The sequence below is a fragment of the Apis florea genome, unplaced genomic scaffold, assembly GCF_048593485.1.
Source record: "Apis florea isolate Af1SG1 unplaced genomic scaffold, ASM4859348v1 contig_3802_pilon, whole genome shotgun sequence".
In the NCBI taxonomy this organism is placed as follows: domain Eukaryota; kingdom Metazoa; phylum Arthropoda; class Insecta; order Hymenoptera; family Apidae; genus Apis; species Apis florea.
Window position 1 is genome coordinate 2,053,619 of NW_028256863.1, and position 13,966 is coordinate 2,067,584.

The 13,966-nt window shown below is 30.6% G+C and overlaps 4 protein-coding genes across 11 annotated transcripts; 2 read left to right on the forward strand and 2 right to left on the reverse strand.

Moving 5' to 3' along the window:
• Positions 1-528: 528 nt before the first annotated feature.
• LOC100867158 (uncharacterized) lies at positions 529-3,350 on the reverse strand. 2 transcript variants are annotated; one of them, XM_086916369.1, is made up of 7 exons: positions 3,149-3,350; positions 2,813-3,081; positions 2,320-2,731; positions 1,802-2,245; positions 1,463-1,713; positions 1,101-1,348; positions 529-1,004 (listed from the first exon to the last, which is right to left on the reverse strand). In XM_086916369.1, the coding sequence occupies exons 1-7, from the start codon at positions 3,260-3,262 to the stop codon at positions 715-717; spliced, it is 2,028 nt and encodes a 675-aa protein (XP_086772495.1). In that variant the 5' UTR covers positions 3,263-3,350; the 3' UTR covers positions 529-714. The 2 variants fall into 2 exon arrangements, with proteins under 2 accessions (XP_086772495.1, XP_003692789.3); XM_003692741.4 differs by having other exon boundaries at positions 529-1,022.
• Positions 3,321-6,888, forward strand: Obp10 (odorant binding protein 10). 6 transcript variants are annotated; one of them, XM_012485133.3, is made up of 8 exons: positions 3,368-3,506; positions 4,758-4,862; positions 5,141-5,452; positions 5,788-5,875; positions 5,958-6,010; positions 6,104-6,260; positions 6,492-6,556; positions 6,650-6,888. In XM_012485133.3, the coding sequence occupies exons 3-8, from the start codon at positions 5,384-5,386 to the stop codon at positions 6,665-6,667; spliced, it is 450 nt and encodes a 149-aa protein (XP_012340587.1). In that variant the 5' UTR covers positions 3,368-3,506; positions 4,758-4,862; positions 5,141-5,383; the 3' UTR covers positions 6,668-6,888. The 6 variants fall into 6 exon arrangements, with proteins under 6 accessions (XP_086772501.1, XP_086772499.1, XP_086772500.1 ...); XM_086916375.1 differs by lacking the exon at positions 5,141-5,452 and having other exon boundaries at positions 3,321-3,506; positions 4,696-4,862; XM_086916374.1 differs by lacking the exon at positions 5,141-5,452 and having other exon boundaries at positions 3,344-3,506.
• Positions 6,889-7,104: 216 nt separating this feature from the next.
• Positions 7,105-13,961, reverse strand: LOC100867649 (BOS complex subunit NOMO3). 2 transcript variants are annotated; one of them, XM_086916366.1, is made up of 14 exons: positions 13,713-13,961; positions 13,537-13,636; positions 13,269-13,397; positions 12,994-13,160; positions 12,772-12,925; positions 12,293-12,698; positions 11,935-12,211; positions 11,609-11,790; positions 10,930-11,380; positions 10,655-10,847; positions 10,416-10,561; positions 10,180-10,303; positions 9,744-10,106; positions 7,105-9,620 (listed from the first exon to the last, which is right to left on the reverse strand). In XM_086916366.1, exons 1-14 carry the CDS (start codon positions 13,850-13,852, stop codon positions 8,913-8,915), a joined length of 3,540 nt encoding a protein of 1,179 aa, XP_086772492.1. In that variant the 5' UTR covers positions 13,853-13,961; the 3' UTR covers positions 7,105-8,912. The 2 variants fall into 2 exon arrangements, with proteins under 2 accessions (XP_086772492.1, XP_012340574.2); XM_012485120.3 differs by having other exon boundaries at positions 10,930-11,398.
• Obp11 (odorant binding protein 11) lies at positions 7,702-8,741 on the forward strand. The gene is made up of 6 exons (XM_086916377.1): positions 7,702-7,840; positions 7,910-7,985; positions 8,053-8,141; positions 8,228-8,333; positions 8,439-8,503; positions 8,604-8,741. Exons 1-6 carry the CDS (start codon positions 7,766-7,768, stop codon positions 8,619-8,621), a joined length of 429 nt encoding a protein of 142 aa, XP_086772503.1. The 5' UTR covers positions 7,702-7,765; the 3' UTR covers positions 8,622-8,741.
• Positions 13,962-13,966: the final 5 nt, after the last annotated feature.

Sequence of the window (13,966 nt, forward strand, 5' to 3'; positions counted from 1 at the left end):
GATTTAAATTGATTCAATTAATTTCATTTAACACAAACATTTTTTAAATAAATTTAAATTTAAAAAAAATATATCTTATTTAAATCTTAAAAATCTTAAAAATTTATGTATTTTGGATGAAATATTTTTTTACATATGCGATGTTTTTTTTAATATTAAAAGATAAATAAAATTTCTTCTCTACTCGTTAATGATCACTTTATCGTGATATTGATTTAGTTTAAAAAATTTTTATTATTCTGTAATATTATATTCATGATTTCATAAATTAATATATTCAAAATAAGAGATAATAAGGAGAATAATTATTATTTTATATGTTTCATCAATATCAAATACTAATTATATTAATGATGATTTAAAAAATTAATGCATGCAATTATGAGGATATATTAAAGTTCAATTATAATTAATTAAAATTGAATCTATTCTTTCAATTATCTCAAACTAATACTCACCCAATATTTATTTGAGGTTTTTTGATTTTACAATCAAAAATAAATATTGAATATTTTCACGAAAACCAACTTATGATTCATTCATATTATTATTATAAACAGTATAATGTAAAATCAATACATAAAATAAATTTGATCAATGAATTGAATTTCAAATGTGATAGAAAAAAATTTTTAAAATTGGAATGATATAATATATTTAAGAATATCTCTAAATTTATGATTTAATGTTTTAATGTTTTTTTATAGTTAATGATTAGAAACTCCAAATGTATGGTTCATAATTTAAAGGATCTGGTTGTTCCATATGTCCTGTATGAGTATTACTTCCAACCATACATGATGGATAGGTAACTCCAGTACTTCCTTGTCCTGATACAGGTGCTACAATTGATGCTAATCGACAATCAGATCTTTGTGGTATCATAGAATTCATTGGTTGTATAGATTGAGCTGGTGGAGGACCTGCTGGAGGATGTGATTGAGATTGAACAATTGTAGGAGGAGGTGGAGGAATATTATGAATAGGTTGTATTATATTAGAACCTGAAACATAATTTGCCACTAAAATGTGGTTTTAAAAATTATCAATTAGTTTTTATCACAAGAAAAACATAGTAAATATTCAGTCATTAATCTTACTTGTTCCATTATGATATGATAAAGCAGTAGTTTGTTCTGATATCATGTTTGTAGAGGGTGAAACCATTTTCATCGCAATGGACTCGGTTTTTCTTTTTCTAGTGGGTCGTTTTTGCATACTGTTTGATACTTGATCACGTTTTTTATTATTATTCATTTTTTTCTTCTTTTCACCCGGTAATTTAGGTTTATTTGGTCGATTTCCACTAGGCTGCCAAAGATGTACAGTATGTACAGCATTTCCTTCTCTAAAATAATTGAATATTGCTTGATAATGAATAAATATGAATAGTAATTATCAAAGGATTTTTTTTTCGTTTTTTTTTTGTTTTATTTTATTTTATTTTTTTTAACATACTAACCCTTGTTTTTTTCCAAGCTTCCAACTATGTATACCAGCTTTATGAAGCCTCTCTCTAATAGTGTCTACGCTACATTTTAAACCCAGTGCAGGCGCGACATGTTTAGCTGCAGTTAATGGTTGCTGAGTAGCCATAGCAACAATAGCTTCATCTTGTTCTTTAGTAGTAATTCGTCGACGACCCTTTCTTTCCTTAGTTTGTACGTTCCCTTCCTTATGCCAACGTTCTAACCATCTTTTTACGGTACGTTCCTATTTAATAATGAGTATTGCGTATACGGCCTCTCTTGAGATGGTTTTAATTATGTGAATCCATCAAGACGAACATGTTTCTTCTTACCGATCTGTCGATTGCAAGCGCGATAGATAATGTGGATAAACCGGCTTCAGACATGCCAATCATACGATTTCGAATTTCAACACTGGTTTCCAATGTCCCCTTAGCTTTTCCACCCTTTTTTTTCTTTTTCTGTGGTTCACTTTTCGCGTTGTCTTCTTTCGATGAATCTTTATTATTAGATTCTATACTAGAAGATTGATTATCTTGATGACCACAAGTATTAGAATTATCAGAAGTTAAATTCGTACTATTTTGTGGACTAGCTAATTGAGAATGTAATTGATCACGATGATGCTGAACTTCTGCCTGAAGTTGCCTTTGTTGTTCATCAAGATTATGAGTTTGTTGTATTTGTTGTACATGGTTTTGTTCTTGTTGTACATGTAATTCTTGAAGTTGTTGTGAGGAAGCTACTTGTTCATGAGATATTGAATTTGATTGATCCTAGAAATTTGAGAAAATATAAGTTATGTATAATAATATAAATATTTATATAATATTAAACAAATTATACAAACTTGAGGATAATGATGATTTCCTTGCACTAAATCTAAAGGCCAATTCTGAGATATATTTAAATTAGGATGTTGATAAATAGATTGTGTTTGTTGAGATAAACCTAAAGTACTACCAAATTCTGTCTGAGATTGCAAAGGTTGAGATGGTGATTGCATTTCATTAACTTGAGATTCTGAAGCATTTTGTTGATGATATATAAATTCTCGTTGTTCATCAGATTTTTCACTTTCTATTGGTGCACCATCCCCTACATATACATCTTTGGCTCTAATTTTCTTTGATGGATTTCTTTTTTTAGTTGTACTATTATTCTTTTCATTTTTATTAGAATCTTTGGAAGACTTTTTTTTCCCCAATTGTGTTCCAGTAGGTCTCCATACAGATTGTTGAATAGTAACACCATCTGTATCACTATAAATAAGAGCAAAATCAAATGGCATAAAAAATAAATAGTTTTATCTTAAAAAATATTTATAATATTGAAGAACAAACCCAAGTGGAATTCTTTGCATATATTTTCTCGAAGGACTCCAATTGTGAATTCCAGCTTTATGCAGCCTTTCACGTATAGTATCAACAGAACAAGTAAGTCCTAAAGCAGGAAGTACAGCTTTTGCTGCCGTTATCGGCGTTTGCGTAGCTAAACGTACAATAGCTTCATCTTGTTCCGCTGTTGTAGCCCTTTTACGTCCGCATCGTTCTCGAGTTTCCACTGTACCTTCTTTGTCAAACCTGTTTAACCATCTTTTCACTGTCCGTTGCTAAAAAACAATAAAATGCGATAAATAATACGATACGATCCAATATATAATTTTGTGAAATACTCACCGAGCAATTTACAGCGGCTGCAATTTCTCGCAGACCTAAACCAGCTTCATACATTCCTACCATTCGATTTCTTAATTCTGGTGTTGTTTCGTGCACTCCTCTTGTTTTTCCCATTTTGTTCAAAATTTTTAAAGATGATGATACGAATGTTGAAAAAAATTTTAAATTTTACGCGAAATGTGACGTAAGAATAACAGGGATCACGTGACAATGGCAGTGCTCGATCATAAAGTTTTTCGAAATTTTAATTAAGTTTCTACAATCTTTTTCCTTTGTCGCGCGACCTTTAAATTTCAAAAACTTCCACCGTATCATTCTATTTTGTGATTGAAGTTCTGCTACGAACGCGTTTCAAAAAGTATTGTTTCTTTCTCGTTTTCGACATCGTATTGTGCTAGAAACGAATCGAAATCTTGGCGTCGATGGAATGCAATTGGAACATTCAATGAACTCTATTCATTCAATAAATTTACCTTGATTATCTTCTTCCAGTTGAGATCATATGTTCAACATTACAAAACATCGAGCACACTTTATATTTTCACTTTTAATATCTGTTGTATACCTTGTTTTGGGCGAAATGCAATCGCTGGAAGAAAACGCTGCGGTCAATACAAGTTCAGCTGTACAGTCTGTCGAGATTCATTTGTCCTTGTTTTGTCTTTCGTGATTCCAAATTTATCAAAGCATTGCTATATAAGAATTTCTCTTTCTTGTAGAAATATTGGAAATATAGCATAGAAAAATTGTAATGATCCATATTTAAATTTTGAAGTACTTTCAACTTAAAAACTGCTATGACACACATGTGACAAAATCGTCAATATTAATTCGGTCAGACTGTACTATGTCATCAATTGTACAGTCCGTCAAAAATTTCAAATCATTTTAAGTAAAGAAAATTAAAAATTTCATTTGATTTAAAAATTTCAAAGCAGTATTTATTATAATATTTTTTTTCAAATTTAATCAAATTTATGTTTTATTTCAAAAAAAGAATATATATATTGTTTTATATTCAACCATAAATCATGATGACTATATATATGACAGGGAAAATATAACGTTAAAAAGGTTATGTCAAATGAGAAAGCACGTAATAAATATGATATTTGATCGAATAAATAATTATATCGTTTTGTCAAATTTTGTCAAATACTATTGTTGTCACAGTACTTGGAAAATATATCAGTTGTGATATAATGAATAATGGTCAATAATTTTAAAAGATGACTGTACTTTGAGACGAAGTTATTCAGGATTCGTTCGGGTATATTCGTCTATCTTCGCTGAAATTGTATTGACCCACAAATTACCTCCCTTGCTTGTCGACACGCGGTTAGATGGACATGCTGATTTGTATTTCGGCGCGAATTTCTTATAAAATCTTTTTTTTTCGTGATGAATGAATGGAAAAAAATGATAATTTCAAATAAATAATATATAATTTTTTAATTATTAATGACAATTTAGTTCCTTTTACTTCTTATTTATTTCTTATAAATAAACTTAAAAATAAAATTTCAAAATTTTAATAACAATTAAAGAGGACAATTTTATAAACAACAATGAATATTTTTTCATTTTTCATAAATAATGTTTGACAAAGTTGATTCGACAAGCAACGTGAACAAGATACGATTCTTTTACAATTTGTAAACAACGAATGAATAGGAATGAAACGAGGCATTTGAATCGGTTGAATGTATAGAAGGTAAGATATACATAGATAATAATATACATAGGGTCAGATCGCAAAATGGTAATATCCGCCAATCAAATCTGCATTTATGTGTACACCCTGTCCTATATATGTAGAATCAAAAGGTTCGTTCACCCGTTCCTTTTAACTTAAGAGACATTTTAATTACTGGATCAAAATGGATAGTTGCAATCAATTAACACAAATTAGCTGAAAATACGATCTATCGACAAAATAAATGATTGATGAACCAAATAACATATCAAAGGTGGGAAATTTTATTCGGTCAGAAGCGGGTGCGGTGCGTGAGGTCAGCAGTTAAGAGATCTCTTTTGTCAGAGAAGAGTCGTCGAGCGGATTACACGTTTAGTCGCGCCCTCGAGCTTGCTCACACCATCGTGACGATTATACGTTCTACTGAACGTTCCTCGTTCTCCGGACCTCGGCCGGACCACATTATCTAACTCAACTTCGATTGGAGATCATTAACTCGTTCTTCCCAATTTGTGTCATTTCAATATTAAATAGAAATCATGAAATACTCGATACTGTTGAGCTTGTTAATCACTTGCTTGATTCGGTCACCAATTGTTCATTGTGGGGTTCGTATCATAGTGTTTAAAAGTATACACAACTTCGTTTCATATTTTATTATTTTCTTTTTCTTTTCCTAAACAATTTATTGTTATTTGTTTAAAAATTCGATTTTTCCCTCTGGAAATTCGAAAGAAAAAAGAAAAGTGATGATCGCGCGATTGTAATTGTGCGCGCATCGCGCTTTGACTAAAAATATACATTTATGCGAGTATTTATGAAAGAGGGAAAAAAAAACACAATGATAAGTTAATATAAGAGAGAAAGAAAAAGAGAAACATATTTTGCATTATTATATTATTGATATTATATTATTTCATCTAAAAAAAAAAATATTTCATAGACACGACCGAGTTTTGTCTCTGACGAGATGATCGCAACAGCAGCCAGCGTGGTGAATGCTTGCCAGACACAGACAGGAGTGGCAACAGGTAAGATTTTTGATTCGTGACAAATTCTACTAGATCGATTCATTTTCATTTTTTTTTATTCGTATTTTTTTTTTTTTTTTAGTGGACATAGAGGCAGTAAGAAATGGTCAATGGCCTGAAACACGTCAATTGAAGGTAATAATGCATAATAAATCTCACAAATCAATCTATAGCTATAATCTCACGACTTATTAAACAAGGGAAAAAAGCATTCTTTTTGCTTTGCAGTGTTACATGTACTGTTTATGGGAACAATTCGGATTGGTGGATGACAAGAGAGAACTTAGTTTGAACGGCATGCTCACATTTTTCCAAAGAATACCAGCATACAGAGCTGAAGTTCAGAAAGCGATCAGCGAATGCAAGGGGATCGGTAAATATTTGGGTATCTATATATTTTGTATATTCTTGGTTTTAACGATAATCGAGCGTTTTCGAAATTTGTCTTTCGTTTTTCTTCTTCTTCCGTAAACCTTTCGTCTCCCTTCTCCCGTAAAATTTTTATTTCTTTTTCGTGAAGTTTGTTGTTTATTTCCTATTCGATTTTATTTCGATAGCACACGATTAATCGAATCGGGCAAAATTATTTTGATCATTAATCAATCGTTTCTTTTAGCTAAGGGCGACAATTGCGAATACGCGTATAGATTTAACAAATGTTACGCGGAATTGTCTCCACGGGTGAGTATCTAATAATTTTTATTCAACGAAGATATTCTTTCTTTTTTATCTTTTCGATTATTTCAAATGACGATCTCTTTTTCTAAATTCCAGACGTATTATCTCTTTTAACCGAGTTTTTATCTGAGCCAAAGAAGAAACAAGATCAAAGGGAAATGATGCTTATGATGACTGTAGGACGAATCGAAACTCGGATAGAATCTTGATTCGTTTTATCATAAAACGGAATCATACATCGTTTGAATGTAGACGACGACTCTCTGTATGGGAAAGAAGTTAATAAAAAAAAGAAAAAAAAGAAAAAAAAAGGAAAAAAAAATTCGAGACATGTATATTATTTGTCTTACTGTTTCCTACATCGATATTGAGATATGTATCCTTTATGTTTTATTCGTTTTAAAGATATTTCAAAAATGTTGATACTACAAAACTGGAGTAACCGTTTAAACTATCCAGTTGATCGCAATTTCCGATGCTTGGTCGGTCCAATTGTCAATTGAGGTCATGATTAAGCGTGATAGAAAGGAATGATTTGAGAACGAGATAAATTTCGTTTGAATAATATACATTGTAGTAATACAACATAACAATAATAATTTTTTTAAATCAAAAACCAACAAATTTTTACAATATCCATGTAACAACGTGATTGATTAAACAACGCGCGCTCTCTCTTTTATATATAAAAAATGGACAGTTCGATCATCCGTTTAATTGTTATGTATTCTCATCGCATAGAAGGAAACACGTTTTAATTAACGTCGTTTCCAAGATGTTCAAATACACGAGCTCTGCATATTAATTAAACGTTTTGCATTACATTGTATTCCATTCTCAGGCTTTGTGTTCGATAATAACCCTTTGTTATAAATTAATTATCTTGTATTAACGCTAAATTTTGTACTTTTGTCAGAGTTTAAGTTCTTCTTTGGCTATTATACGTTATACTGTATTATTAGATAAATGTTCTTGATCAAGAAGAAACGTTTGCATATTCATTAGACGAGCAAGATTTGATTCGTGTTTTCTGAATTGATACGTACAATTTGAAAATTATGGCGACCAATTATCACTTCCCGTTTGGGTAAAAAGTGAACATCTATAAATGCTACGAATTCGTACCAGGAAAACATAGTCCACTAGTGTTGTTTTGTACATAAAGAATCAATTTTTTTATTTTTCTATCAATCGCAACGAATCGTCAAGAAAATGAGAACAGCGAAAATTTGGTTGATATCATTATTGTATTATTTGGTATTGCAAATCGTTCTCGTTTACGGAGTCGTAAGTATTAATTAAACATATATTTCATCATCTTTTCTTCAAAATAACCGAAATTTTTTAACAATTAAGAGCGATATCGACGAATTTAGAGAATTGACGTCTAAATACAGGAAAAAGTGTATTAGCGAGACTAAAACGACAGCTGGTAAGATATAATCGGTGAAATTTTTTAATTTGATTGGTAAAAATCTAACAATGATATACTTTTCTAGAGGTTGTCGAAGCTACGGAATATGGAGAATTTCCTGATGATGAGAAATTGAAATGTTACTTCAATTGCGTACTTGAAAAGTATAATGTGGTAAGATTCGCTGCTTATATTATTATATTACACACATATATATATGTATGTATTATAAAAGAATATTGTTGTTTTGTATAGTACAGATGGATAAGAAAAATGGAAAGATAAAATATAATTTACTGAAAACAGTAATTCCAGAAGCATTTAAAGAAATAGGTCACGAGATGATTGATACTTGCAGCAGTATCGGTAAGTATTCCAAAGAATCGTGAATTTTTAATGCCCTTCCAAACGTATAAATTTATTATTTTGATAATTTATTTGAATTTTTCTTTTTTTTATTATTATTTTTAGATTCAAATGACAAATGCGAAAAATCTTTTATGTTTATGAAGTGTATGTTCGAAGTCAATCCCATAGTAAGTCAAATAGAATACATTATTATTATTTACGAATATAATATCAAAATTGCGAGAATTGTTTTCACAAAAAGAATATTTTTCATTTTCTGTTTTCTAGGCATTTATTGCTCCGTGATCACCAGAAATACAGACTGTGGATCATTACTGTATCGTTATTATAAGATAAATTTGTTGGATCCGTATTTCATAAAAATATAATTATTTATGAAAATGTGAAATATACGTTAGAAACATATCGACCAACGTTTTGTCTTGAAAATCGTTCACACACGGCAGAAAATATTCGGATAAAATGGTATTCGCTAAATTTCTTCGTTCATATATAGTATACACAGTATACAGTGAAACGTAACGAGATCAATTAAGTTTCTAATCACTGTGACTATATCGCTAACAATTCTTAATGTTACGTTTTACGCGGTTTCGTTTTCCTTTTATTGATGTTCATTATTTGTTCGACTATAATATCGTCTGCTCGTGGATCGATAGGAACAGCTTGCGCCGGTGTTCTCGAGATCGGCACCGGTTTCGACCATCTTTCAATCAGTGTGTTCAACCATAACCAAAGTTTTTCACGATTGAAGAATGCAAACGTGATAAACATGATAAAAGGTAGCGCAACTATTGACGTCTGATTCATATCGCTTTGGTCGACTTTTCGTTCTGCGTTAAACGTCAATTTCACGTATTTAAACGACGAGTTTGCCTCGAAATAGAATGGTATAGTTCTGTACTTATGTAACGTATGAGACAGAGACGATTCTAATTGTACGAAGTACTTTTTACCATCCGCCTGTAGGGGAGGCATATGCACGAGAAAACCGGCATTATAAGCACTGCCAACTTTATTGACTTGTTGAGATTCTAATTTTGATGTGTATATTGGAGAGTCGGGTGCATCTTCTCTGCATAATTTTACCTTCAATGTACGGTAATGTTCCGGTTGTGCGGACATAATATGTACTGAGACATCGGTACGCGATATTGGATGAAACGCAACCAATCGAAGATTTCGAATGTCGGATGATGTTTGCACTAATGTCGAGTTAGGACTGGTTCGTTGAATATGCGCATTAACTTCAGCGTTCGGTTTCAGACGAAACACATAGGTACACTATATGGAAGAAAAACAATTGCTTTTTAAATTTTTTAAATAATTTTAAATGAATAAGCTTAGGTAAAATACGAAAAAAAAAAAAAAAGAAAGGGAAAAGTTATAAGAAGAAATCTTGCTCACTGTTGGTTGAAGCCCGCGGATTCGGAAGCTACCGTTTTCTTCCGTGGTCGCTTCTTCTTGAAGATGCTCGCAATTTTCTTGCCCCTGAACTTCAACCAGTAAGCCGGTTTCAGGTTCACCGTTTAGAGATGTCACAGAACCATACGCACTAAACGCGACTCTTTTTCCGAATAGATTCACTTTTACCGTAGCGCCTTCAACAACTTTGATCATTTTCGACGGAGGATCGAAACGATATTCCTTCATCATTGGTCTTAAATAATATTCGCCAGGGGATAAAGAATTGAAGATTAATTTTCCATCCTCGCCAGTAATGCTGTTCTTTCGATAATTTTGTCCACCAGATAATGATAATAGTACACCCTAGTGACCGCGATAATTCAGTTTCATTTACTTTTATAATTATAATCTTCGACTTTTATTTATTCATACGCACCTGGAGGGAAATATTGTCAGCTTGGTCTGAGACCTGTACAATAATTTCAGCCAACTTGTGAGCTGTGAATACACCGTTGGAATCGGGCCCCGTGATTACAAATCCCTCTTTTTGTGCAGTAACGCTAATGAGAAAAAAAATGATAATTTAAAAAAGTATGTATTTTTCGAAAAAAAAAAAAGAATAAATATTTTTTGAAAAAAAAAAAAGAAAAGAAAAAAAGCATATGTATATACTTGTATTCTCTTTTCCCGTCTAAAGGACCAATATTGTATGTTCCATCTTTTTGAGTGATAAGCGTATGTATTGGTATAGTTTTATCGCTATCAAATATTTGCACGGTAACTCCTTCCAAAGGTGGATTGATTTTACCAGCAATTATCTATACAATATACAAAAAATTTTAATATGTTAATATATCAAATGACAATTTTTTCAATTTGACATATATTTAAATAATTTTTATGACACGTGCTTTTCCTAAATCACCAACAAAAATTGCAACATCATCTTGACAATCGTTTACACCCAATACTTTCAATGATGCCGGACTAAATAGAAGAATATTTGATAATGGTGTTATAGTATAAATGTTATCTGTCTTTGCTTTAAATTCGAATTTATATTTGTACAGATTTTCATGGCGCGTCCAATTCAATGGGCCAAGTCTAAATTAATAAAAACGATGAAAACGTTTAACATTAATTTATATTTCTAAAGATATATTAAACTATAATGTGCGTTACTTACATTATAACATCATCTGCTCCATTCTCAATTTTTACTTTAATTTCATTTAACGCAGAATGACTCATAATGCTTCCTATGTGACTGTGTTCTGTTGAATGTAACAAAATAGGAGAAATAGTATTGGTATCCCATGTATAGGACAATTTTTCATAAACATGACAACTTTTTGGTATAAACGTATACATTCCAGGTTCAGACACACAATGCTTTGTACTTCCTTTATTCAATACTAACGTTAATTTTTTCAATTCGTTTGATTTCGAATATTCAACCATAGTATCGTGAGAAGAAATGAAAGTAACAGAAAATCCAGTTTGTTCAAATGGCGGCAATTCGGATCGTTCTGAAGTCACAGAAATTCTGTAACTAGGATTCGTCCAACAAAAAACATCGTTGTCTATTAGTACTTCGTAATGACCGGGTAACACATCCGTAAATTGATATTGGCCAGCTGCATGATTAAAGAAAACTTTACACAAAAAACGGTAGTATCAAACGAATTAACTATACAATATGCCTGTAATAATAAGAATGTGTTCTGTAATTGAATATTTATATTATATTTTTTATAATATTCCAATGTACAAAAATATTCTGCTTTTTTAACACATGCTCATTATCGCAGGACTTTTAAATAAAAGAAAATAATATACACCAAAAGATCAAAGTGAAATCTTACCCTTTGTTTGAATCGTTTTTATTGTAATACCATCAAGTACCTTTAGCGTCACAGAAGCTTGACTGCAATCGGTTTCCGGTAAACATTTTACTGTTCCTGTTAATGTAGCTTTTAATTGTAAGAAGTTAATATTATGCACCGGTCGAGATGATACTTCGATTGTTTGTTGTAATGGAAAAAATCTTAAAAAAAAAAAAAATATCAAATGTTATTATATACGATATTCGCAATTATTAAATATTAGAATCCATTACTTCAAAAGAATTAAACTTCAAAATATATTAGTTACATGCATTAAAAAATATACAAAATGATGACAAACTTACTGTAAACCTTTTGCTCTTTCATCTTCGCTTACAATAACGCTTAATTGATATGTATCAGGACTAAGATATACACAAAATTCACCTGTTTTCGGATCTATTTCAATTTCTTTTGTAAATGTGGTGGCTGTATTATGTATAGATATTTTTCGATAGTTTAAATCTCCTTTTGTTGATAAAGTAACTTTGCCGCAAATTTTATACGCTGTTGGTATTAAAACTGGAAGTTCCGGGGAACTGGGAGAAATCTTAACTGATTTATCATTGAATAATAAATCTTCTATATATTAAAAAATAATAAAATCAATAATTTGAATTCGAATTTAATCTGAAAATATAATAATAAGCAAATAAGACATACCGCTTTCAGCTTTAAGAATATATTGACCAGCTTTCATATTATCCAATACATATTTTCCATGTTTATCCGTTATGGCGACTTGTTTTTGAGAAAGTAAAATTTTTGCTCCTGGTAAAGGATCGCCATTGTTGGCAGTACGGACAATACCGTTTACCGTAAAACCGGTTACTTTAAATCCTTGGCGTAATACGACGCTGCCATGACTTACTTTAAATGATAATTCAGGTGGCTGAACATCAAATTTAGTTTGAGCACCGGTATAATATGGAACAAGATTATATTCGCCAGGTGACAAACTAGGAAATATAAATTTACCGCTTTTGTCAGATATAACATGACAAAGAGGTTTTCTAGATTCAAGATCTTTGCTTATAGGTGTCGTTGCGCAATTTTTAGCTACACCATTCTACGAAATAAATATAATTTATTAATTGAAAAACATTATTAAAAAGATAAAGAAAAAGAAAAAGAAAACTTACTCCAAATAATACAAATGTTACACCACTAACTGCTTCTTCTTCACTGGTAACTCGACCACTCACGTCATAACCGAAAATTACTAAACTATCGTCCGAAAGTTCTGTGTTGCCTTCACGTACTGTTACTCTAACTGTATTTGTTTTGAACATCCATCTATAACAAAGACATAACATAATACCAATGTGTTAATAAACAAAACGAATATAATAAATCACACTCACGTGGTATGAGATGCAATAAGTACATATTGTCCAGGTTGAATTGGAGTAAAATAAAATATACCACCTTCCATAGTAATTGTTGTATCAACAGGAATTTGCTCATTATTTTCTTTATACAATGAAACTGTAACATTTTTAGGACCAGAATCTGATCCGAAACTAATGACCTATAATATAGAAATATATTTTTATAATAATATTACAAATGATGAAATCAATTCCATGTATTTTTACAATAAATATATTTTAATAAATTAAATAATTAAATAAATTACCCTGCCTGTGATACCAAAACCTTTGAAGGTAAAATTAATATCTATACCCTGACTACAGGCATCTGTTGTTCCATCTACATTCAATAAGACTTCCGTAGGTTCAAAACTCCATCCTCTGGGTGGATCTACCTAAATATTTTAAAAAAAAATATTCAAAAATGAATATAAATTTGTTTTTATCTTTAATTTCTAAATTCGCTAAAATCTATTATTCAAATAAAATGATAAACATGAAATTTTGCTATAATATATATATATTCTACATTACCTTTAGAATATATTCTCCTTTATCATACAAAGGAAGAAAATAATATCCACTATTAGGGGCACATTCTGTAAAATCCTTAAGACTACCAGCTTTCGTATATCTAAATAAATCAAAAATATTAATATACGTTTTTTATTTTATGAATTTATTTTATAATTCATTGATGAATTACTTACAACTTTATTTGTACTTTGGAAAAATCTATATCGGCATGACTTTTCAAAAATCCACCACAACCTAAAATATCTTCGGCATTAGAATATGTAATTAAAATATAAAGAAAAAATGTTGAAAATAGAAAAATTGTTAGTCTCATTGCTTATTTATCTCATTCGATATTTAATAATTTATATTATACGTGCCATACAACACGTAACCTCAACAAATGTGTACGACTATACATAAATAGTGGAACAAAGAGAGAGATAGC